Raw genomic sequence first — 25,447 nt, forward strand, 5'->3', positions numbered from 1 at the left:
TTTAATAAATGGCTTTCGTTATATCCGCTAACTACAGTAAACAGCAAATTTCAATTAATTAAAAAAAAAACTCCATACAAAAACACTTCCACAATAATGCTATGACTAGATATTAAGTGCTAAATACTTAACAAATAATGACTCGTTAAATCAATATTGTAAAATACATGTACAATATCGTAAAATACTGTAAACTACAAAAACATCCTCGAAAAACGACAAAGTAAGATATATAATATTGGATAATTATTCAATTAAAAACACTCTGAATATAGATGTACAATTGTTGTTTATACCAAAGTTGAGAACAACATTTTCAGTAAAAAGATATAAAAAATGTATTGGTATTTTTAAAAAACAAATATATAACTACAAAGTATAAGTAGCAACCTAGGTCAACGAGTAAGAAATATTGACTTATACCGGATTTTGTTTAACATTGTTTAGCTCGGTTTTGGTTTTACATTGTTTAGCATCCTATTAACAACTTATGGTAATTTAAGGAAACCGTTTTATTGATGTTTTCAATTAATGATTTATCCAATTTAATATATTCGTTTACCTAATGCAGAATGAAACTAAATATGTTGACATGAAAGTGCCAAAGTGTATATTAACTTCACTGTGCAACATATTGTATACCCAAACTTAATATTCATGAAAGAAATAGCATCCGAGCTTAATTGAGCCCTTTGAAGAAAACTTAACCAAAAACACTTTGACATAGCGTGACGGACGGACAGTAAAACAGTAAGCTTTTGATTAGTCGTACCAGGGCTTAATAAAATCAAACGTCAATATGCACTGTATTCACAATGCATCCATATGTGACAGTTACTGGATGTTGTACAAATTATTTCCAGCCGAAATGGAGGCACGGACACGAATTGGTAGTTTGTCTACCACAACAGAGATCAGACTGCTTTTTTGTTCCTCAAGGTCCAGTTCAACTTTTAGTATCTTCTCTATAGTTGATTTGAAGAGAGTAATTTTTTTATCTTTTGCCTTTTCTGTGGAATAAAGAAAGGCGATGCGGTAGGACTTGAGATTTGAAGTCGTTGCTTTGCACACAGGACACTGATTACCAACCATTTTTTTTTGCCTGCAAGCTGAAAAAATTAACACACAATTAGCTTATAGATGTATTAAATATTACATTGAACCTTTAAAAATAGTCCTGAAATACAATGTAAAAATAGCATAACAAAAACAAAGAAATGATTATTCCATTTATGAGTAACTTATTTTTCTGTTTTTCCCCCACAATTTTGTATTCATTTCTTTTTCTGTGCAATGAATTAGTACATTGCTCATTAAAAATACTACAAAATCCTTAAAAAAAAGTGTGATACCTTTAACTTCGCAGCATTTATAGACATCAAATTCTGTAAAATCGGTCAATATGATATCTTCAATAAGTGGCTCATCAAGATCTTCTTCAAAGTCTGGATCAGACAGGTATTGGTTTGCATCTTGCTGCTGCACAAGTATTGTAGGATCATCAGCTGTAAACTGGAGGATAACATACACTTGTCAGACAGTAATGAATAAGCACACAAAATTAAAGCATACTGTTACCAAAAAAATAAACAAAAATGATTTCAGGAGAAAGAAATACTATTCAAAGAAAGTGATTGGTATATTGTAACAGTGAAAATTCATAGTTGGTTGTTCAGCATCATGATGTTTGTTTTTTCATGGTTGGTGTTTTTAAACGAACATTAATGTTCGGTTATTGCCATCAAGAACTGGACTGAGAAATATGACCATATTTGGTAGCCACATTCACCAATACGCCATCTACTGTCTGTTTCAATGAAATATGGCTGCCCCCATGGCCTTACGCTTCAAATAATTTACTTGCAAAAACATCTTCGTTTTATGTAGTAGTTTTACCGAAAATGTTGAAATGTATTCAGTAGATGTTTTCAAGATGCATACGATTTGAGAAATGCATAACGCTAGCGAAATGCGAAGACTAAATGAACCTGAACTTTGCGAATAACTCCAGGTCAATATATTTATGTAAACAAATATTGCGCAGGCGCATTCGTCTCCGGATGTTTAGAAAGTTTTGCTCTTCCGTGTTCTCTCCAAAACGACTGACATTATAGCATCAGTCTGCAAATATGTCCGCGATTTACTTAAATGTGTATTATATATATTCTAGAATGTTACATCATTATCAACTAGATGAGTATTTGTATAATTTAGAGAAAGAAATATATCAATAACGGCATACGAGACGATACATTGTATTATACTATAGGTTACTGTACAGTACATGTTTGCGAGAAAGGTAGATACTAGGTGGCATTTGTGGTCAGGCTGACTGGTCATAGCGTTAACATTGTCATCGATGTCCATATTCCATTTTCCTTTGACGAAAACGACCAATAAATCAAATGCAAATGATAATATCTTGTTGCCATGTGCACGGGATTGGTTGTTGCAGGCGATACTTAGAACGTATTTACTGTTGTAAGGGAGGTAACTGCAAGATTACGGAAATCAAACGTTAAACCAATTTGATTGGTCGATTCTTCCATGACTTTGGCAATGGGTTTACAATCGAAGTGACAGATAACTACGGCAATATTCAGATGATATCAACAATAACACTTTTAGATACGTGTGGTCGGCAGTTGTCATGTTTAAAATGAACAATTATATAGCTTGTTTTTATTTCGGCAAAGTCGAAAATATTTACTGAAACGGACCACAGGTGAAGCAGACTTGGAAATACCGAAACGAAGAAAAATGGGGCTTAGGCCTAATTATAATATAAATTGGCATTATTTTCAGAGAATTGACCCACATATATGTTGTTCAATGCCTAATTGTATCATATGTAAAATATTAGAGGTTTACGAATTTTAAATTAATTTTTCATTTGCGAATCGCGGCCCGATTGTCGTTAGAGTTGAATTACCGAAATGGCCGATAGTGGATTTTTACGAGAGAATGGACCCAATATAGGATCTATAAATCTTTGGTGTGTGTATAGAGACCATATGCATTGTTTTCCTTTACCTGGAAGTATTTTGAAAGAATTTGCAAAATACCGAATTCACGATCAAATTTTCGATTGTAACGAACTACTGTCAATCTGATTGAAATCAGCTGTTACATATGTACATGTACACATGGCTACGTTTACTATGCAATACGCCTACGTAATTTTTTTTCAAAGACGGAAAACGGAAATCCGGATTATCTAAAAACAAATGCAAAAAGACTTGTGATATTCACTTAATTTGACATTCAGCCATTAATTGTTATTTGTAGTTTCATAACTTCTGAAATAGTGTGATCGATTCTCTATATAATATTGCTGTGGAACTTGTGTGTTATTTTTCAAACAAATTCATTTTGATAATTTGTTAATTTAGAACGTTCATCAAGTCATGATCAAGACTTGAAATTCTCGCTACACCATACTTCAAACACAGTAATCAATGAATTGATGAATTGAAAATTGAAGTCAAGCAAATGAGTTAATATTTACCTAAATAATTTTTCAATATACAACACATGTTCAGATGACTATTTGTGCCATGCTGTTACAAGATTTCAGTTACAATTCTAAAATTGAATTAGTATGTAAATATATGTTATCCTGTCAATATCCACAAAGCGAGTGTAGTTTACTGTACTCAAAGTCATGCCAGTAGATAGCGGTACATATACTTACTGCTTACATCTAGTGCTTACTTGTGTGAACTATAAATTAATAACAAAATGGTTCATATATTTCTATATATGACTTCACAAATTATGTGGTGTCTGAAGATCTGAATGAAGTGAATAAACGATGTATTACATTATTTTTATGAAATATTCAAGTCATAGATCATTCTCTTAAAAATATTGATTTCAAGTCCATTTTGATAATTTTACTATGACGGCAATCAGGCCTAGAATGGCGAATAAACCCCTAATATTTTACATATGATTAATTTTGACATTGGAGAACATAAAATTGTGTCCATTCTCTAAGCACTGGTAGAATGTACAGAATAGAGCTTCATAAATATATTCTCAAAATTACTAATTACCCCGGTAAATATAACATTTTACATAAACCTCCCATGACTGATGGTGAACTTAAACTTGCAAATCTCCTGTGTCATTCCAATTTTGATTATTATACACTGCCTCATTGATTCATTCAAGTTATAACCTCATATAGTACATATAAAAACCCCTTTACCTGGCAGGTTGAAATGGGCGAGGTGGTAAGCTGATCCCTGTTAAGATATTTTTTGGGGTAAACAGCCGAAACGTTGACCATATTTCCTTCTTCAAACTGCATTTCTGCGTTTCCCCCAAACAAACAGACTTTGGCAGTGGTCTGACTGTCCTTCAAAATCAGAGCTCGCACAGGCAAAGACCCACCTTGGCGATATTTCAATGGAGAAACCTGAAGTATATTAAGACATGAAAGCATTATATTTTTTCATGATTGCAATATATAAGAAATATTGATTCAACACATGTCTAGTAAGTAATAACGACGGTATAATCCAATATAGGTACTGGATCCTAACAAACAAATGTTGGATGCGTATTACTAGAGATAGATAATTGTCAAGTAGTGATGACAGTACAGACAAGTAAATTGCAAGTACTGTTGCTATTAGAATTTGATGATTTTATATGTATATATATATATATATATCATACATGCATAATTCATGTACAATTATTTAGATGGAACTTTCGTAATGAAATTATGTTTAAGCTCCATATGTTTGCGTGTGTGTGAGCATTACAACAAAGTATATACATGGAATAAAAATTATAATATGCCACTGCAATACATAGTCCTTATACATTTTCACTAATTCTATGTATACATACCTGTACTACTTTGCCAAGCACACTTGACTTGTCTGGGGAGGCCAATGCTGAAGCCAAAGTCTTTTTCTCCCCCTCTGGAGCTATTTTCTCTGGTAGTTGAAGTTCACACGAATCAGTTAAGGATGTTTCCACTGTTGCAGAATATGCCAAAGTTGAATTGCTGGTGATCCAATATTCCTTATCGCCTTTAGCCACCATGTTGTGGAACTTGAAGCTCAATCCTGTTTGCAGCATGTTAAGCTTATTGACTTGATAGACTCTGATTCTATAAGCCACTTCCCCCTCAGCAGCAACAACATTAAAATATTTCATTTCTCTTTGGTTTGTTTTGTTGACATAGGACAGTATCTTGTCCGATCTTTTCAACACTTTCAAAGTTTTGGTAATGAGATTAGTGTTTGACTGCGCCTGAAAAAGATGAAATAAATCATATTTTTCATGTCTATTTCAAAATATCTTTTTTTAATAATACTCGTCTTTATATCAAACCTTTCACATTACTGTTTCAGAATAATAATATTTTTCAAATGTCTGTCTTTATTTCAAATAATCTTTTTCAATAAGACGTGTCTTTATTTCAAATCTTCTTTTTCAATAACACTGTTTTTATTTCAAAATAACTTTTTTCAATAATTCTTCCGTATTTTAAAATATCCTTTTCAGTAATACTTTGAAGATGTATTCTTAAATAAATTTGCATATTTTATAATGTATCCAACCTTTCACATCCTTTACATCACATTTTTCAAATGTCGGTCTTTATATATATTTCATAATATCCTTTTCAATACATGTACATGTACTACATTCAAAATGTATTCTTACATAAGTTTGGATGGACATTGGTTATAATATATCCAACCTTTCATATTCGTCAAGCACTGTTTCAGATGCTTTTATTTTTGATGGATCTAAACCAATTAATATCAAACCTGAAAGAGTACGTACTCGACTTAATGCAACATATGCCATGCCAAAATCAATCAAAGTACTGGAAGTACTGTAAACGAACATTATTGTTTAATGCAAAATCAGTAATCTTCTTAGTTTTAAGTTGATAAATTTACTGATATCGGTTTAGGAATTAATTGCAAATAATTTGAAATGTTTGCAGCTGTTCTGATTTGATTGTACACATGCATGTTTCTGTAAGGTCCTAATTGAAATTGGAAGTTTGTTGATCTATCTTGGATCGATGAAAATAAAATATGTCTTCTTTCTTTCGGGAAGGCATCATCAGTTATAATACAGCCAGGACCTTATTGATGCCAACTTCTAATATGAACTAAATTTAGTCTAGTTCCATCGTTAGTTTGGCATACATAGTTGTATTTCAACTTAATATGATGAAACACACAAAGAATTACTGAAAACCAAAACCAGAGCTGCTAATCAAGGCCCGAATTAGGAATGTATCCTATTGAAACTGTACTCAAGCATTTATGGTACTTCAAAACAAACAAGAGATCCCAGAGGGATCTTGGCGCCCACCATTGAATGATCTTTATAGGTTCCATGTCAGATTGATCTTTTCTCTACTTTTCCCTTCCTCTAAGTCTTACTAATCTGTGTAAATTCAGAAACAGCCCTCTATAGCTAGTACTTTTCAAACCAGGGGAACCTATTATATATAAAATTTAAGATTTAGCAATAATGGCTGTCTGTCGGCCATGTTGTTTTCGGATTGGTCCCAATATGCATAACTAGGCACTGAGGGAAACCTACATATGAAATTTGAAGAAGATTCCTTCAGTACTTTCTGAGAAATAGCGATAACAAACTTCAATTTTCAAAATCCAAGATGGCTGCCTGTCGGCCATGTTGTTTTCTGATTGGTCTCAAAATGTCCCCGAGGGGAACCTACATATAAAATTTGGGAAAGATCCCTTCATTACTTTCTGAGAAATAGCGATAACAAACTTCAATTATCAATATCCAAGATGGCTGCCTGTCGGCCATGTTGTTTTCCGATTGGTCTCAAAATACACTCTGCATAACTAGGCACCAAGAGAAACCTACATATTAAATTTGAGAAAGATCCCTTCAGTGCTTTCTGAGAAATAGCGATAACAAACTTCAATTGTCAAAATCCAAGATGGCTGCCTGTCGGCCATGTTGTTTTCCGATTGGTCTCAAAATGCAATATGCATAACTAGGCACCAAGGGGAACCTACATATGAAATTTGAGAAAGATCCCTTCATAACTTTATGAGAAATAGCGATAACAAACTTCAATTGTCAAAATCAAAGATGGCTGCCTGTCGGCCATGTTGTTTTCCGATTGGTCTCAAAATGCAATATGCATAACTAGGCACCAAGGGGAACCTACATATGGAATTTGAGAAAGATCCCTTCAGTACTTTCTCAGAAATAGCGATAACAAACTTCAATTGTCAAAATCCAAGATGGCTGCCTGTCGGCCATGTTGCTTACCGATTGGTCTCAAAATGCAATATGCATAACTAGGCACCAAGGGGAACCTACATATGAAATTTGAGAAAGATCCCTTCTGTACTTTCTCAGAAATAGCGATAACAAACTTCAATTGTCAAAATCCAAGATGGCTGCCTGTCGGCCATGTTGTTTTTTGATTGGTCTCAAAATGCAATATGCATAACTAGGCACCAATGGGAACCTACATATGAAATTTGAGAAAGATCCCTTCAGCACTTTCTGAGGATTAGCGATAACAAGAATTGTTTACGGACGGACGGACGGACGGACGGACGGAGGGACGGACGGACGGAGGGAGGGACGGACGGACGACGGACCACGGACGCAGGGCGATTTGAATAGCCCACCATCTGATGATGGTGGGCTAAAAACTTGACTCCTTTTGTTCAGGAATCATTTTATGTTAATAAATCTGTATATGAGAAGATAAACTTCTGGTATAATTACAGGATGGTAAACAATGTGATAAAGAATAACAACCAGATAAAGACTATCTTCATCGAATAATTCAGCAAACAGGAAAAGAAAACTTCAAGATTCATTTTCAACTTCAAACCTGATCACAAAGATTACAGTCCATTCGATGGGACGACACATTCCCTATTTATTGTCCTTTTCCAATGTTGATCATCCAATCATACTGAACCACACAATTCAGCAATGTAATTGCACAAATCACACCTTTATGTGGTGAGAACATTTTTGGGGGTGTTATAAGATTCCATAACTGTATGCAAATTGTGAAGCATTCCATATCTATAACTATATATATATATATATATACAGTACGTGTATATATTTACACATATCAAAATTGGAATGACACAGGAGATTTGCAAGTTTAAGTTCACCATCAGTCATGGGATGTTTATGTAAAATGTTGTATTTACCGGGGTAATTAGTAATTTTGAGAATATATTTATGAAGCTCTATTCTGTACATTCTACCAGTGCTTAGAGAATGGACACAATTTTATGTTCTCCAATGTCAAAATTAATCATATGTAAAATATTAGGGGCTTATTCGCCATTCTAGGCCTGATTGCCGTCATAGTAAAATTACCAAAATGGACTTGAAATCAATATTTTTAAGAGAATGATCTATGACTTGAATATTTCATAAAAAATAATGTAATACATCGTTTATTCACTTCATTCAGATCTTCAGACACCACATAATTTGTGAAGTCATATATAGAAATATATGAACCATTTTGTTATTGATTTATTCACACAAGTAAGCACTAGATGTAAGCAGTAAGTATATGTACCGCTATCTACTGGCATGACTTTGAGTACAGTAAACTACACTCGCTTTGTGGATATTGACAGGATAACATATATTTACATACTAATTCAATTTTAGAATTGTAACTGAAATCTTGTAACAGCATGGCACAAATAGTCATCTGAACATGTGTTGTATATTGAAAAATTATTTAAGGTAAATTTTCAGTTTATCAATTCATTGATTACTCCGTGTTTGAAGTATGGTGTAGTGAGAATTTCAAGTCCTGATCATGACTTGATGAAAATTTTAAATTAACAAATTATTACAATGAATTTGTTTGAAAAATAACACAAGTTCCACAGCAATATTATATAGAGAATCAATCACAATATATCAAAAGTTATAAAACTACAAATAATAATTAACGGCTGAATATCAAATTAAGTGAATATCACAAGTCTTTTTGCATTTGTTTTTAGATAATCCGGATTTCCGTTTTCCAGCTTTAACAAAAAAACGAGAAGTATTTTAATTGCCGTTATAGTTGAATTACCAAAATGGACCTGAAATCAGTACTTTAAAAAAAAGAATGATCTATGACTTGAATATTTCATAAAAATAATTTAATACACTCTTTATTCACTTCATTCCGATCTTCAGACACCGCATAATTTGTGAAGTCATATATAGAAATGTATGAACCATTTTTGTTATTGATTTATAGTTCACACAAGTAAGCACGAGATGTAAGCAGTACGTATATGTACCGCTATCTACGGCATGACCGAGTACAGTAGACTACACTCGCTTTGTGGATATTGACAGTATAACATATATTTACATACTAATTCAATTTTAGAATTATAACTGAAATCTTGTAACAGCATGGCACAAATAGTCATCTGAACATGTGTTGTATATTGAAAAATTATTTAGGTAAATATTAACTCATTTGCTTGACTTCAATTTTCAATTTATCAATTCATTGATTACTGTGTTTGAAGTATGGTGTAGCGAGAATTTCAAGTTTTGAACATGACTTGATGAACGTTCTAAATTAAAAAATTATCAAAATGAATTTGTTTGAAAAATAACACAAGTTCCACAGCAATATTATACAGAGAATCGATCACACTATTTCAGAAGTTATAAAACTACAAATAACAATTAATGGCTGAATGTTAAATTAAGTGAATATCACAAGTCTTTTTGCATTTGTTTTTAGATAATCCGGATTTCCGTTTTCCGTCTTTGAAAAAAAAATACGTAGGCGTATTGCATAGTAAACGTAGCCATGTGTACATATGTAACAGCTGATTTCAATCAGATTGACTTAACATGAACATATAATTAACACCGTCTCAGTAGTTCGTCACAATCGAAAATTTGATCGTGAATTCGGTATTTTGCAAATTCTTTCAAAATACTTCCAGGTAAAGGAAAAAAATGCATATGGTCTCTATACACACACCAAAGATTAATAGATCCTATATTGGGTCCATTCTCTCGTAAAAATATCGATTTGGGTCCACTATCGGCCATTTCGGTAATTCAACTCTAACGACAATCGGGCCGCGATTCGCAAATGAAAAATTAATTTAAAATTCGTAAACCACTAATATTTTACATATGATACAATTAGGCATTGAAAAACATATATGTGGGTCAATTCTCTGAAAATAATGCCAATTTATATTATAATTGAGCCCCATTTTTCTTCGTTTCGGTATTTCCAAGTCTGCTTCACCTGTGGTCCGTTTCAGTAAATATTCTCGACTTTGCCGAAATAAAAACAAGCTATATAATTGTTCATTTTAAACATGACAACTGCCGACCACACGTATCTAAAAGTGTTATTGTTGATATCATCTGAATATATTGCCGTAGTTATCTGTCACTTCGATTGTAAACCCCCTGCCAAAGTCATGGAAGAATCGACCAATCAAATTGGTTTAACGTTTGATTTCCGTAATCTTGCAGTTACCTCCCTTACAACAGTAAATACGTTCCAAGTATCGCCTACAACAACCAATCCCGTGCACATGGCAAACAAGATATTATCATTTGCATTTGATTTATTGGTCGTTTTCGTCAAAGGAAAATGGAATATGGAAATCGATGACAATGTTAACGCTATGACCAGTCACCCTGACCACAAATGCCACCTAGTATCTACCTTTCTCGCAAACATGTACTGTACGCAGTACAGTAACCTATAGTATGATACAATGTATCGTCTCGTATGCCGTTATTGATATATTTCTTTCTCTAAATTATAGAAATATTCATCTAGTTGATAATGATGTAACATTCTAGAATATATATAATACACATTTAAGTAAATCGCGGATATATTTGCAGACCGATGCTATAATGTCAGCCGTTTTGGAATGAACACGGAAGAGCAAAACTTTCTAAACATCCGGAGACGAATGCGCCTGCGCAATATTTGTTTACATAAATATATTGACCTGGAGTTATTCGTAAAGTTCAGGTTCATTTAGTCTTCACATTTCGCTAGCGTTATGCATTTCTCAAATCGTACGCATCTTGAAAACATCTACTGAATACATTTCAACATTTTCGGTAAAACTACTACATAAAACGAAGGTGTTTTTGTAAGTAAATTATTTGAAGCGTAAGGCAATGGGGGCAGCCATATTTCATTGAAACAGACAGTAGATGGCGTATTGGTGAATGTGGCTACCAAATATGGTCATATTTCTCAGTCCAGTTCTTGATGGCAATAACCGAACATTAATGTTCGTTTAAAAACTGTAGATCCCAAATCAATAACTGCAGAATCTAAAGAAATTCCCTGTACTTTATGTACAGTACATGCCCAAGCTAATATTAATGGAAATTGTCTTCTTATTATGCGACGCCCACAAAAAATAAATTCATGTTCTATCATGGAAATAGAGACAGAATTTACATTGACTGTTTTATTTTTGAAGTGTAATTTACCAACATCAGAGTTGTCAAATTTAACATTCACCGAAGAGGGTACATCTGTTGAGTTTGTAAACTCTATGTCTACAATAATGCCCATTGCACCATTAACCAAACCATCATTTGTATTAATATTTCTCGTTAACATAACCCTAGCACCAACACAAAAAGCAAAATGTTTTTTTAAACCACCAGCAACATTATCATCAAAAGGTATGAGATTTTCATTTACTACAGCTAACGGATTTTCATCTGATGGTGAGAAAAAGTGACAAGCAGGAACATTAATAATATTGCTTAGCTTGTCAAGTTGCATCTTGTTGAAATATTCTACTTGTTTTATTGTTGGACAGATATGCAAGATATGCGAAAAATCAGAATTTGCATCGTATAGTAATCTTGTCTTTAATAAAGCAATATCTTCATTAGTTGGTAGTCCAATACGAACACGATTTAAAAGTGAACAATATACCAAATCCATATTTTGTCGAACATTTTCTTTTAAGACTATTGGAAAAAAAAGTCGCCAGAGTAGAGAATTTTTAAAACAGTAACTAGATCTGACAGGTCTTAACTGAAAAAAGTCACCAATCACAATCATATTGCATCCTCCAAATACAAAGTCATCATTTTTAATTTCCGATAGTCGTCTACTTATGAATGATAACATTGTGTCACCGACCATGCTTATTTCATCAATTATGATTGTATGAACATTTTGAAATATTTTCTTCAGTGGTTTTGCACCGAAGCTTGACAATGAACTATACTGTAAAAATTCTGCTACTGGTATTTTGAAAATTGAGTGTAAAGTTTGGCCATTGATATTGTTTGCTGCTGTTCCTGTTGGTGCACAAACAACAACAGGATCAGTACACATGACTTTAGCGGTGTACAACTGCAGATATGCTATGATAACTCTTGTTGTAAAAGTTTTGCCGACACCTGCACCACCTGTGATAAATAAATGAAATGGTGCATCTTTTTTCTCAAACTTTGTTTTCACATAATTTAATGAACAATTTTGGGAATTTGTAAGCAGTTTAACATTTCTATGAAATTCTTCAATTGACATTGTACATTGTATTGCATGCATATGGAATTCTTCATCAAAAAATTCATTATTAGATGAATAGTGTTCATTTTCTTCATTGTTAACATTATGCAGTGTATTTGACATGTCTTTATCCATTGAAGAAAACACATCACTTGTTGAAGTAGAATTTGTTCTTGTATTGCCTTGATCAGTTATGTTAACTTTTTCCGCAAGCCTAATCTTTCTCATAGTATTTTCAATCTGATTAGTAAATGAAAAGTATGTAAAATCAATTGTTTTGTTCATAATACCAGTTTTATGAACAAATGCTTCCTTTGAACTGGTATATGGAGATATCAGGTCAACCTCTGATCTATGAGGAATTAAAAGAAGCAACATTGAATAATAATAATCATCAGAAGATGGCGGAAAATTGGGACAACGTACAATAACAGATTGTTTACATCTTCTCATGCATAAATTGTATTTAGCAATGTGTATTCTTTCAAGAACAGAACGATTAGATTTTGGGGGTGCATTATAACATTTCCTGTACCAGGAACAAAATCTATACAAACACATGTCATTCATCGATAAAGGACGATGGTGATAGTAATCAATGATATTTGAGCGAAATATATCCGTTGAGTTGTCAGAAAGACTGTCTATCTCGTTTTTATTCTTCAACATTCGGAACCTTTTGTTTGGAGGTCGTGTATTTAAGTAAACAAATGATCTACTTGTATGAATTAAATTTAGATTGCTCAGTTTATAAGCAGCTTCCTGACTACTCATTCTTCTATGACGCAATACAGTCAGCCCTATCTTAAGCAGACGTTGAAATTTTGGAATAGTTGGATTGTCTTTGAATACTTCATGAATAAGTTGTCCAAGTGCATTTTTAAGTTCATCTGGCTCAGATTTACAAATGTAACTACAAACATAATATGCCGCACCCTCAGCATTACAGATCATCTGAATATCCATGTTTGCACGCCAGTGTCGTAGAATTTCAGAATTATAAGGATTAATCATGGTGTCATTTTTTCCTCTGTATGTCTGGTAAAATTTCCCTTTACCTCTATATGTAAACTTGTTCATTCCTTGTATCTTAGTTTCATAACAGACTGGCTTTGGAAATCCAAAGCGACAAGCACATTTGTAACCCTTGGAACAGTAAGATGTATGACTATGTGTCTGTAATTTAGCTACTAAATAATGCATTTCACTGTCTTTTTCAACATGTGGTATATGTGAATGGATTGTTTTTTCAATATACATTTTCATATTTGTCAAAGAAGTATTTGTGATATTATTTGGTACACCAGCTACCCAAAAGAACATATCGATATGTGGACTACCTCGGTTTTGAAACTCGACCCGTGCAAAGTAATCAACAACAGTACCAAGAGGTTGAGGTCCTGCTAATATTATATATTTCATCAAAGCTTTGAATCTTCGCTCAAAATGAATTGCCGTCATCAAAGGGTCTTTTCGCATTCCATCCATACAATTGGTCATTCTTCGTGCATCATCATAGTCCAAATCAAATATCATCATTTCTAACTCTGACCAGTGTAGATCATCAGCCGAAAGAGTCATAAACAATGTAGGAGGACCTAGGCTTTTGAACATTGCCAAAAGATTATACAACTGATTTCGAAAGTAAGCTACTGTCCCGCGAATATTTTTCATGAACATATAAGAGTTCTGAGTTAAACTTGGATTTTCTTTTATCGTCCTGATATCACTTGCTTTTAAAAAATCATCATCTTTGAAACTTTTACTGATTTTCATATTTATATTGATTTCAGACTTGAGAAATTCCATGTCAACAGCCACCGCAGAATGCAAAATATATCCAATATCTTTTCTGAAATGACCATGCTTATTGTCTAGCCTGTTCCGAAAGTACATTGAACGTGCTATTTTCTTTGGTCTTTCATAGTTGTAGCCATGTATACCCTTTGGAAATAGCCAAGGATATGCCATTACCTCACCTGCTTTCATATTGTAAATGTTAACAGGTTTTTCACTAATATGCGGTACATTAATTACTCCATCACTGATAAATGTACCAACATCTACATCTGGCAAACTACTGTTAAGTGGAGTTACTGTAGCCATTTCCAGATTATCTGTAACATCCAATTTACTAAATGTTTCAAAAGTAGAATTTTTATTAACAAAATTATCTTTGATCACAATGTCTTTATACAATGGATTATTTTCTTTCAACCACTGAAATGCCTTTTTTAATTTTTCTGGAGATGCACAATACTTGAAATCATCACAATGAGTATGGCTGTGCATATAATTAACTGGAAGACTACTTAACTGTGTACTATTCCGTGGCAATTGATTTGCTATATTTTGAACATTTGAAGGTAAATTTAATACCAACCCCTTTTCAGCATACTGTCCACCTGGCAAAATGATGATAGTCATAAAAATTTCTACGAGAGCAATAAGCCTTTTTTCAATCTTGCTAAAAAAAACAGTTCATCAGGTATAGTATCAATTTTCAGAGCATTACCGACTGAAGATAAGTAAGGTATTTCCCCTTTTAAAATTATTTTAAAACATGTCGAACAAAATGTTTGGTTTTTCATGAATTTAAAACAATTTTCTGAAATGTTGTTTTTCAAAATATGGGTCTGATTGGAAAATAAAAATCGTTCACAGGATTCACAAAAGTAAGTTGGTCGTTCTCTTATTTTCAACTCGTATCCATCATTATGTTTCGTATCTTCTAAATAATTTATCTGGCATGTCGACATTGTGCTCTCAATGGTAGAGAAATTAGCAACAACCGGATTTTTTGCATTGTCTAACACATCAAAATTTTTATATTCAGATATATCAAAATAAGGACTACTAGTACTAGGTAAACATGTATTACCAACATCTATGGAAGAAATGGTAGTTACGGGGAGCTGTGTACTTTTTTTACAATTTCTAACATTTTTTGAAGACTTAAATTTTCTTTTACTCGATGATCTTTTAAAATAGTTATGAAATTGGAGTTCACAAAGAGATGATACATTTGCATTTTCGTTTGAAGCAGATTTTGTACTCGCCAAATCTGGCTTAAATTTGGGAGGGTTTATATTAGACATAGATGGAACATTTTTATCATGTAAGACTGAAACTGATTCATTCCTTTTATGGTTAACAGGAGCTATAAGGTTGTGATTTGACGGCCATGGAAAATGTAACGGTGTTATTTCATAATCACACAGATTATAAATAGACAAAATATATGTCAAAAATTCATCACGTGATGAAAAATCCATAAAAATTGCATTGCCATTTGGATCGGGAAACCCTAATGAATTTCGTTGGTGGGAGTCGAATAGATAAACGTGATCGTTTTGATGATCGTAATAAATTGCAACAGTACTGTCTCCGAAAGTGACCAACAAATATGACGAAATACTAGATATTGCATCAATAAACCCTTCGATAAACGATAGCTGTCCTGCTTCTGTGTTGACAAATCGAGATGGATTAACGGGTCCATAATATCGATCATAAAAATAATTTATATCCCCGTCTGAACCATTCCAATCAAGAAAACTGTTAGGTAACAGTAGCAGTAACAGTTCTTACCATGTTCTTGTTTGTTGATCTCTCGCTGCATGTGGCCTAAGTGCTCCGAACAGCAGTTCCTTTGTCTTCTTGTCAAAACGCGGGAAAATAATAGACAGCGTGGTTAATACTCGAGGTGTTCCGAAAGTTGTGGAGATTTAACCGAGCTACACCATAAAGGGAGTGTCCCTGTATACATGACACAGCTTGTGGTATGCAGCCGTGATAGCAGTGTATAATATACATGTCTAAAAATAGAATGTGAGTAGTCTGCTGGCTGTACATGTGTTTCAGTTTATAATAACATATTTAAACTTGACCGTATGACATATTTGCAATAACAATGAAAAAATATTCTTTTAACAATACTGTATACAGCACATTTTTTATTTGTCTTATCTCTACCGTAGGCCTACTGAACACACATATTAAAATACATGTTAGCCCCGCAGCAACGCATGGATTTTATCTAAAACTATACAATATAATGGCCCGGCTCCTGCCGGCCCATAATTAAAAATAATAAAGAATATTAAAGATTTTCAACAGTCAAAATGTTTTTATTGTTATCTTTTTAGCATGTATCACGTTATTTTATGTAAACAACATTAAAAAATATACATGTACATGAACACTCAGCTGTTATTTCTTTCAATACTATTATTTCAATATGGCAATTCTCGTTTTCTTTGTTGTGCTTTTTGGATACCGGCATTTTCTTTGTTTTTCATTTTGGATACCGGCATAAATAATTGATGTGTGTGTAATGTACACACGTGTGACACATGTGATACCACGTGGCCGCCGATGATGCTAGTGCAGTGTAAACTAAAATAGCGCACTAGAAAGCCATTTTACGTAAAATAAACACACCTGAAATAATCTTACCGATTGTGTGAGTATAATGTACACAACTGTTGCGCGCACATTAAAAAAAAAGATAATAACCATACAAACATATTAACATGTATGTATCAACACGTGTATTGTTGTCATTGCTTTAACTGAATTTGATGTATATGACCAATGGAAAAAGTGAGAGTGTTTAACCATTTCAACAAGGGTTATAAATATAAGTTTGACACAATGATGACCATACGACATTATATATCACCATGGCCTGCGTCGTTTGTAACCAGGAAGTGAGACCCCGATAAGAAGCAATGCATTGCGACCATTGTGATTTATGGCAGCACAGAATCTGTGATTCAGGTAGGTCATGCTTATATGCATATTTAGTTGCTTCAATTTACTTTATTTTTATTTAATATTTAGATAATTACCAAGTGTTTGATATTTTAACATTTAATATTTGATATTTCTATATGACGGCTTTAATATTTAGATAGTTACGAATTATTTGATATTTTAACATATATAACAGCTTTAATATTTCGATAGTTACGAAGTATTTGATATTTTAACATATATAACGGCTTTAATAGTTAGAAACGATGTGCAAAATTGTGAGTGGTTTCACACCACTGGACTGTGTGATTATTGTACGATTTCTTAAATACATACATTATGTAGTCAACACAAATGCATACAAGGACTAGATGATTTCCTTATGATGCCGCGTTCCATTTGAAATACAATTTACTAGATGCTGTCTCATATAATCTATGTCGCCGCTGTGAGGAAGGCTTTGGGTTCTGTCCCCTGGCCGAGACATACCAGAGTCTTTAAAAATGGTAGTTACTGCTTCTGCTTAGCGCTCAGCATACAAGGAGTGGGACGACTGGTTCGCCCGTTGTCAGTATAATGTGACCGGGTGGGGTGTGCTGCTGGGTGTCTTCGGCAGTATGCTTCAGTGAGGTAGCACTATAAAACGGCAAAAGTTCCGGCCTATCACAAGGAGACTTAACACGAACATACCGCAGCCTCCCAAAACACACATACGCACTCACCACACGCATGCATGTCGCACGCACGGGAGGCCGTCCTTAAATGACCTTAGATGTGAATAGGACGTTAAACAAAATAAACCAAACCAAACCAAAACCAAATGATCTGTGATTTGTGCTGCTGATACTGTCGTCGGTTTCATTAGTAAAGCATAATCCCACTTACCGTTTCTCAAAACTGGAGCGTAGCCTGTATCTTGCATACCGTTTATATTAGGAAATTGTTTCTTTAAAATGTCCTGAACATAACACATAGTATTTCCGCATAATTTTCTATCCTTTAAAATATCATCTTTTCTTTAATATCTTTAATATCTTTTCTTTAAGATATTTGTCTAGGATCAACTTCAGCTCAGCAAAATATGTGCACAGCATATCACTTGTCACTTCTTTGGCTTCACCATCGACAACTCGGGAAAACGCCCCAGAAAACCATAAAACCAATGCTTTGTAGGCTCAATATTTTCCTTCCCAACAACCTCACACATATTCTTTGCCATCTGGTAAATCCATAGCCTAAATGGGCCATTCCAATGCAGTGATATGCAAGAAGTTCTTCCTGCTTTCTAGTGAAAATTGTAGGGCCGACTTTTTTGACATCTGTCCCTTCTGGATGTTTAAGTCTGTACCTTAGAGTTGATTCTGGAATGTTATGAATTTTTGCTGCACTTCTGATTTTATGATGTTTAGTTTTGACATCATCATAGGCCTCTTTCATCATTGCATATGTATAAGTTGTTTTTATCTTTGAAGAAGGCATACTGACGGAAATTCTGAAAATAAAGAAGACTGTACTATATTTTTTATTCTAATATTTTCTAATTTTCTAATCTTAGTTACTTAACTTATTCTACAACAGCATGTTTTTAGGTCACCTGAGACGAAGTCTCAGTTGACCTATTGCAATCGCCTTTTGTCCGGCGTCGTGCGGTGTGCGTCGTAAACAATTTACATTGTCAACTTCTTAAAAACTGCTGAACTAAATTCAATGAAATTTTACAGGAAGCTTCCATGGCTGAGGGTGAACCAAAATTGTGAATTATATGGTCCCCACCCCCCAGGGGCCTGAGGGGCGGGGCCAAAAAGGGTCAAATTGACTAAAATTTCAAAAATCTTCTTCTCTACTCTCAGATATGGTAGAATCAAATACTCTACATAGATGGAAGGATCTTAAGGTGCTTTACCAAAATTGTGAATTTCATGACCCTAGGGTCTCATGTTTGCCCCTGGGGAGGGGGTAAACTTTACTATAGTTTATATAGGGAAATCACATTTTTGACTATTATTTGTTGAATTTTTATTGGAATTCATTCTAACTTCGTTAACATTATCAGCTTGGGATGACAGTTTGATGGTATGTTCATGTTGGCCCTGACTGACCCCCAGGGGCTGATGGGCGGGGCCAAAAAGGGTCAAATTAACAGAAATTTTAAAAATCTTCTTCTTACAGCCCAAATAAGGTAGAATTAAATACTCTTCACAGATCGAAGGGTCTTAAGGTGCTTTACCATAATTGTGAATTTCCTAGCCCTGGGGTCTCGCGTTTGCCCCATGGGAGGGGATAAACTTTACTATAGTTATAGGGAAATCACATTTTTGACTATCATTTGTTTTATTTGTTTTGAAATTCATTCTTTCATTCAAATTTACTGAAATATTTCAAAAATCAGGTGACCGTTAACGCCCATGGGCCTCTTGTTAGGTTACCTGACACGAAGTCTCAAGTGACCTATTCTAATCGCCTTTTGTCCGTCGTCGTCCGCCGTCGTCCGCCGTCCGTCGTGCGTCCGTAAACTTTTTACATTTTCGACTTCTCCAAAACCACTGAACAAAATTCAAAGAAATTTGGCAGAAAGTTACTATGGCTGAAGGTCAACCAAAACTGTGAATTATATGGTCCCCACCCCCCAGGGGCCTGAGGGGTGGGGCCAAAAAGGATCAAATTTACTAAAACTTCAAAAATCTTCTCTACTCCCAGATATGGTGGAGTCAAACACTCTTTATAGATGAAAGGGTCTTGTGGTGCTTTACCAAAATTGTGAATTGCATGACCCTGGGGTCTCACGTTTGCCCCTGGGGAGGGGGTAAACTTTACTATAGTTTATATAGGGAAATCACTTTTTTGGCTATTATTTATTGGATTTGTATTGGAATTTATTCAAACCTGGTTAACATTATCAGCGTTGGATAACAGTTTGATAGTACACATATGTTGGCCCTGACTGACCCCCAGGGGCTGATGGGCGGGGCTAAAAAGGGTCAAATTGACTGAAACTTCAAAAATCTTCTTCTCTACTCTCATATTTGGTAGAATCAAAAACTCTCCAAAGATGGAAGGTTCTTATAGTGGTTTACCAAAATTGTGAATTTAATGATACTGGGGTCTCGCGTTTTGCCCCTGGGGAGGGGGTAAACTTTACTATAGTTTATATAGGGAAATCACATGTTTGACTATTTATTGGATTTGTATTGGAATTTATTCATACCTGGTTAACATTATCAGCGTTGGATAACAGTTTGATAGTACGCATATGTTGGCCCTGACTGACCCCCCAGGGGCTGATGGGCGGGGCTAAAAGGGTCAAACTGACTGAAATTTCACAATCTATTCTCACTACCTATATAAGATAGGATCAAAAACTTTTCATAGAAGGAATGGTTGGTGGTGTTTTACATAAATTGTGAATTTCATGACCCTGGGGTTTCACATTTGCCCCTTGACCTTAGCTGTTAATAGGACGTTAAACAAAATAAACCAAACCAAACCCTTGGAAGAGGGTAAACTTGCAATAGTTTATATAGGGAATTCATATTTTTGATAATCATTTGTTTTATGTCTATTGGAATTCATTTTAACTTTCTTAAAATTACCAGCAAGGGATGACAGCTTAATATGGACATGTTGGCCCTGACTGACCCCATTGGGACTGATGGGTGGGGCCAAAAAGGGTCAATTAAATTAACTGAAATATTTCAAATCTCAGGTGACCGTTAAGGCCCTTTGGGCCTCTTGTTTCACAGAATGTTCCGATTTCAAGCACATTCGTGATAAATACTTTCGAGTCCTGGATATGAAAACCCTTTTCAGTTCCGTGGATTCGGAAACAATATTCAGCTACTTATCTATTTTATAGACTTTGATGTCTTTTACGTTACTCTCCTTGACGTTCTATTTATATCACAAAGTTGACATAATCTATTCGTACATATATATATATTACCATTTTTAACCAAGTTTTTTTATCATAATGATCTAAATATACAATTCGAATGCTTTTAAAAATGACAAATTTTAACTGATTTTAACGTTAAAAATAGGAAAAACGATAGTATATTGTTTGGCCCTAAATTAACCTAGTTGTCGATGGGCCGTAAAACATTAACAAACAAACCTACATTGCTAAGAGGGGTAGTGGATGGCCCTACATTGATAAGAGGAGTAGTGGATGGCCCTACATTGGTAAGAGGGTAGGTAGTGGGTGGCCCCTACATTGCTAGGAGGAGCAGTGGGCGACTCTGAGGGGTTAGGAGTGATATATTGGACCCAAATCCATCCTCCTCCTCTGCTCTATTCATCAAATCTTCACTCGTCATTTGCACTCCCAGACTCGTTCACAGGTTTACTCCAGTCCATTTCTAATGTTTGACTGGATGGTCAAAGCGAGTGGTGCCCCACATTATTACGCCACATCCCTTTGTGGCCTTGATCATTGGCTCAATTCTACGCTGTAGATGATTTCTTACAACTTTGTTGCCTAGACGTGGATAAACAGAATCGACAGTCATTTTCAGGACACTGGAAAGAGCAAACATTTGCCATATTCCCATGTTTTTGTTTTTTTTTTTGATTTCAAATTGAATGTTATTATCCCAGCAAAATTGAGGGGTGCCCGGGGTTGGGGCCCCGGGTTCACCCCTCTTACATTTTTTGACGCCCCTTTACAGGAAGGGGGCCCCTTTCACATCTTTCAACATTTTGTTTTTTTATTTTAGGCCCCTTTCTCGTTTTGTAATAAAAAAGAAAAACATTTTTCTTTAAAAAATTTTAAGTATATTTATTTATATGCGTTTTATATATAATTTTTTTTAACAAAAACAATGTGGGGGGCCCACATTTGCCCCAAAATTTAAAGCTAAGAGCTACATTTATTGATATATTTATTTTAAAAAGTAAATTTTCCAAAAAAAAATCCAAAAAAAACGTATAACCCGGGATGTATCACCAATAGGAAACCTTTTTTAGAATAGGGCGACCATTTTCTTTTCCCAAAGAAAAATTTAAAAAGAACAAAAAATTTAAAGGAAAAAATTTAGTTTTTTTAATTATTTAAAACTTTTGGGTTTTTTTTTTGGGTTTTGTAAAAACCCGGGTGGGTTTTGAAAATTCGGATTCGAATTTTTCCCCCTGTTCGAAATTTTTGCTTGGTCCCGAAATTTCCCTTTTAAAATAAAGAAAACTAACGAAAATATGCAGGGTTTGAATTTTTTTAAATCGAAGTTTTTATTTTTATCGAAATTTTTTATGGGCCCGGGGTTGCTATGTGTCATAGGTAATTGACATCTCATGATTTGAACAAAAGTTTCCTGTACGGGAATGGAAGGGTTTTTGGTGTGCCCCCCCCGGCAAAGATTTCACATTCTCCCCTAGATGCCCTGACGACAAATTGGGATAACCCATGCGTGTTTGGTCACTCCCCGATCGGGGGTTTTAATTTAAAAATCGACCAATTTTATAGATAAAAGGGGGGTATTTTGAAGCCATGGGAAAATTTTAAACACTCCGGTAAAAAATTTTGGTAGTGTCTCTGAAAAATTTTTAGCCCATTTAAAAAACAGCGGTTGGGGAGTAAATTTTTGGGGAAATAAAAAAAAGCGGAAACCCAAATTTTTAAAAAACAAAAAATTAGCGAGTCTCCCCTCCCCAAAATGTCCATTGCCCAAAATTTTAAAATAAATCCCCAAGGGGGAACGTTAAATTTTTATTAACATAAATTTTCCAAACCCATCGGTTCCGTATTTATATGCACATAAAGTAACCCCACGTGTCTTTTGGGAGGAAAAACCTAACAATTTTCGTAAGTGTGCTTGACTTCTTTTGCTTTTATGGGAAAACCGATTTTAAAATGTTTTTTATTTTTAACCCAAACATAGTTTTTAAATTTAAAAAAAAGGGTTAGGTATAATTAAAGAAAAAATATTTTTTTTGTTTTTGGGGTTTTAGGTTAAAAAAAATTAATTTTGAAGGAAAAGGGGGAGATTTATTTACGGGAAAGGGAAAAGAGGAATGGTTTACAAGGAAAACAATTGATTATGTAAAACCCTGAAAAATTCGAAAATCCCGGGTTTTTAAAGTTTCTTTTGTCCCTTTAACTTCGAAAATGAAGTTTACGTATTTTTTTTTTAACGTTTTTTTTTTATTAACCCCCCCGATAAGGTCATTTTAAGGGGCGGACTCCCGTGGTTTCCCAAATGCTGCGTGTGGGAGTGGCGTATGTGGCTTTTGGGAAGGGGTTTCGGATGTTCGTGTTAAATCTCCTTTTGATAGGCCCCCGGGAAATTTTGCCGAATTTTTTAGTGCATCCCCTGAAAAATACTGCCCCAAGACACCAAACCCGCAAAACCCCCCCTGGTAAAAAATTTTTGACAACGGGGGAACCAGTCGTCCCCCTCCAAAAAGTGACGCTAAGCAGGAGTAAAAGGCAAAATCCATTTTTAAAAAACTCTGGTTTTCTAGGCCGGGGGACAGAAAACCCCCAAACCCTTTCCCACAGCGGGGGAACGTTTTTTAAAAAAGGCCAAAAATTTAGGGGTTTTCAAGGGGGGCCCTTTGGGAAAAGAAAAATTTTAGGAAAAAAAGAAAAAGAAAAGATCCCAAGTTTAGTCCCTCTTACGATCATGAAAAGGGGCCCCAGGACAAATTTTTTTTTAAAATGGAAAAAGCATTGCAAAAAAAAAAAAACCCTGCCAAAAAAAATCCCGTAACCTGCTACCTGCCAAACCCCTTTCTAAATAAAAAAAAGTACCAAATTTAAAAAAGGGCCCCCCCCCCCAAAAACCCTTTTTTTTAAAAACCGGGGGGGTTTTGATTTTTTTTAAAAAAAAAAGGGGAAAAAGGGGGGGTTTTTTTTATTTTGGTTTTTAAAAAAAATTTTTTGGCCAAGGGGGACAAAGGGAAAATTTTTTTTAAAAAAATTTTTTTTAAACCGAAAAGAAAATTTTTTAAATTTTAAAACCCCCTTTTTGGGCCCAAAAATTTTTTAATTTAAAAAATTTTTCCCCCCCCCTTTGGTCATGGGGTTTTGGTTTTTGCCCCAAAAAAAAGGGTTTTGGGTTTCTCCCTGTGGGGTTTTCCGCCCAAAACCCCAAAGGGATTTTTAAAAAAAACCCCCCAAAAACCCCAAAAAGGGGGAAAAAATTTTTAATTCCCCCCCCCCCTTTAAAAAAATTTTAAAACCAAGGGGGGGACAAACCCAAAACCCCCCCCCCCAAATTTTTTAAAAAAACCCCCCCCCCCCCCCCCCCCCCCCCCCCCCCCCCCCCCCCCCCCCCCCCCCCCCCCCCCCCCCCCCCCCCCCCCCCCCCCCCCCCCCCCCCCCCCCCCCCCCCCCCCCCCCCCCCCCCCCCCCCCCCCCCCCCCCCCCCCCCCCCCCCCCCCCCCCCCCCCCCCCCCCCCCCCCCCCCCCCCCCCCCCCCCCCCCCCCCCCCCCCCCCCCCCCCCCCGGGGGGGGGGGGGGGGGGGGGGGGGGGGGGGGGGGGGGGGGGGGGGGGGGGGGGGGGGGGGGGGGGGGGGGGGGGGGGGGGGGGGGGGGGGGGGGGGGGGGGGGGGGGGGGGGGGGGGGGGGGGGGGGGGGGGGGGGGGGGGGGGGGGGGGGGGGGGGGGGGGGGGGGGGGGGGTGGATTTGACAATTGAAGTTGTTATCGCTTTTCTTTAAAAAGTACTTAAGGGATCTTTCTCAAATTTCATTATAGGTTCCCCTTGGTGCCTAGTTATGGGATATGCATTTTGAGGGCTAATCGGAAAATAACATGGCCCCAAAAGGAAATCTTTGATTTTGACAATTGTAGTTTGTTAACGCTATTTATCAGAAAGTAATGAAGGGATCTTCCTCAAATTTCATATGTAGGTTCCCTTAGGCCTTGTTAGCAATTGGGGTTTTTGGGCCAATCGGAAAAAAACAGGGGACAGGCAGCCCTCGGATTTTTAAAATGAAACGTTACACTTTTTTTTTAGAAAATACGAAGGGGTCTTTTCAAAATTTTTTGTAAATCCCCTTTGGTTAGTTCTGCCCTTTTATTTGGGCCAAAAGGAAAACAAAATGGCCCAAGGAGCATCTTGGATTTTTACAACTGAATTTGTTATCCCCTATTTTTCTAGGGGTGAAAGGATTTTTGAAAATTTTGGGCCCTCGGGCCT

General features: G+C 35.5%; 1 protein-coding gene across 1 annotated transcript; it reads right to left on the reverse strand.

Annotated features, from left to right (window-relative positions):
- Positions 1–362: 362 nt before the first annotated feature.
- LOC117321427 lies at positions 363–16,255 on the reverse strand. The gene is made up of 5 exons (XM_033875846.1): positions 16,148–16,255; positions 4,864–5,271; positions 4,214–4,423; positions 1,353–1,512; positions 363–1,109 (listed from the first exon to the last, which is right to left on the reverse strand). The coding sequence occupies exons 1-5, from the start codon at positions 16,148–16,150 to the stop codon at positions 835–837; spliced, it is 1,056 nt and encodes a 351-aa protein (XP_033731737.1). The 5' UTR covers positions 16,151–16,255; the 3' UTR covers positions 363–834.
- Between the last annotated feature and the right edge of the window lie 9,192 nt (positions 16,256–25,447).

Source organism: Pecten maximus, unplaced genomic scaffold, assembly GCF_902652985.1.
Source record: "Pecten maximus unplaced genomic scaffold, xPecMax1.1, whole genome shotgun sequence".
Taxonomy (NCBI): domain Eukaryota; kingdom Metazoa; phylum Mollusca; class Bivalvia; order Pectinida; family Pectinidae; genus Pecten; species Pecten maximus.

Excerpts from the sequence above, each read along its gene's own strand:
- LOC117321427 (XM_033875846.1), bottom strand. Across the intron at positions 4,424-4,863 it reads TGCTTGGCAAAGTAGTACAG|GTTTCTCCATTGAAATATCG; the intron begins GTATGTATACAT and ends AATATACTTCAG. Across the intron at positions 1,110-1,352 it reads TAAATGCTGCGAAGTTAAAG|CTTGCAGGCAAAAAAAAATG; the intron begins GTATCACACTTT and ends TAATTTTTTCAG.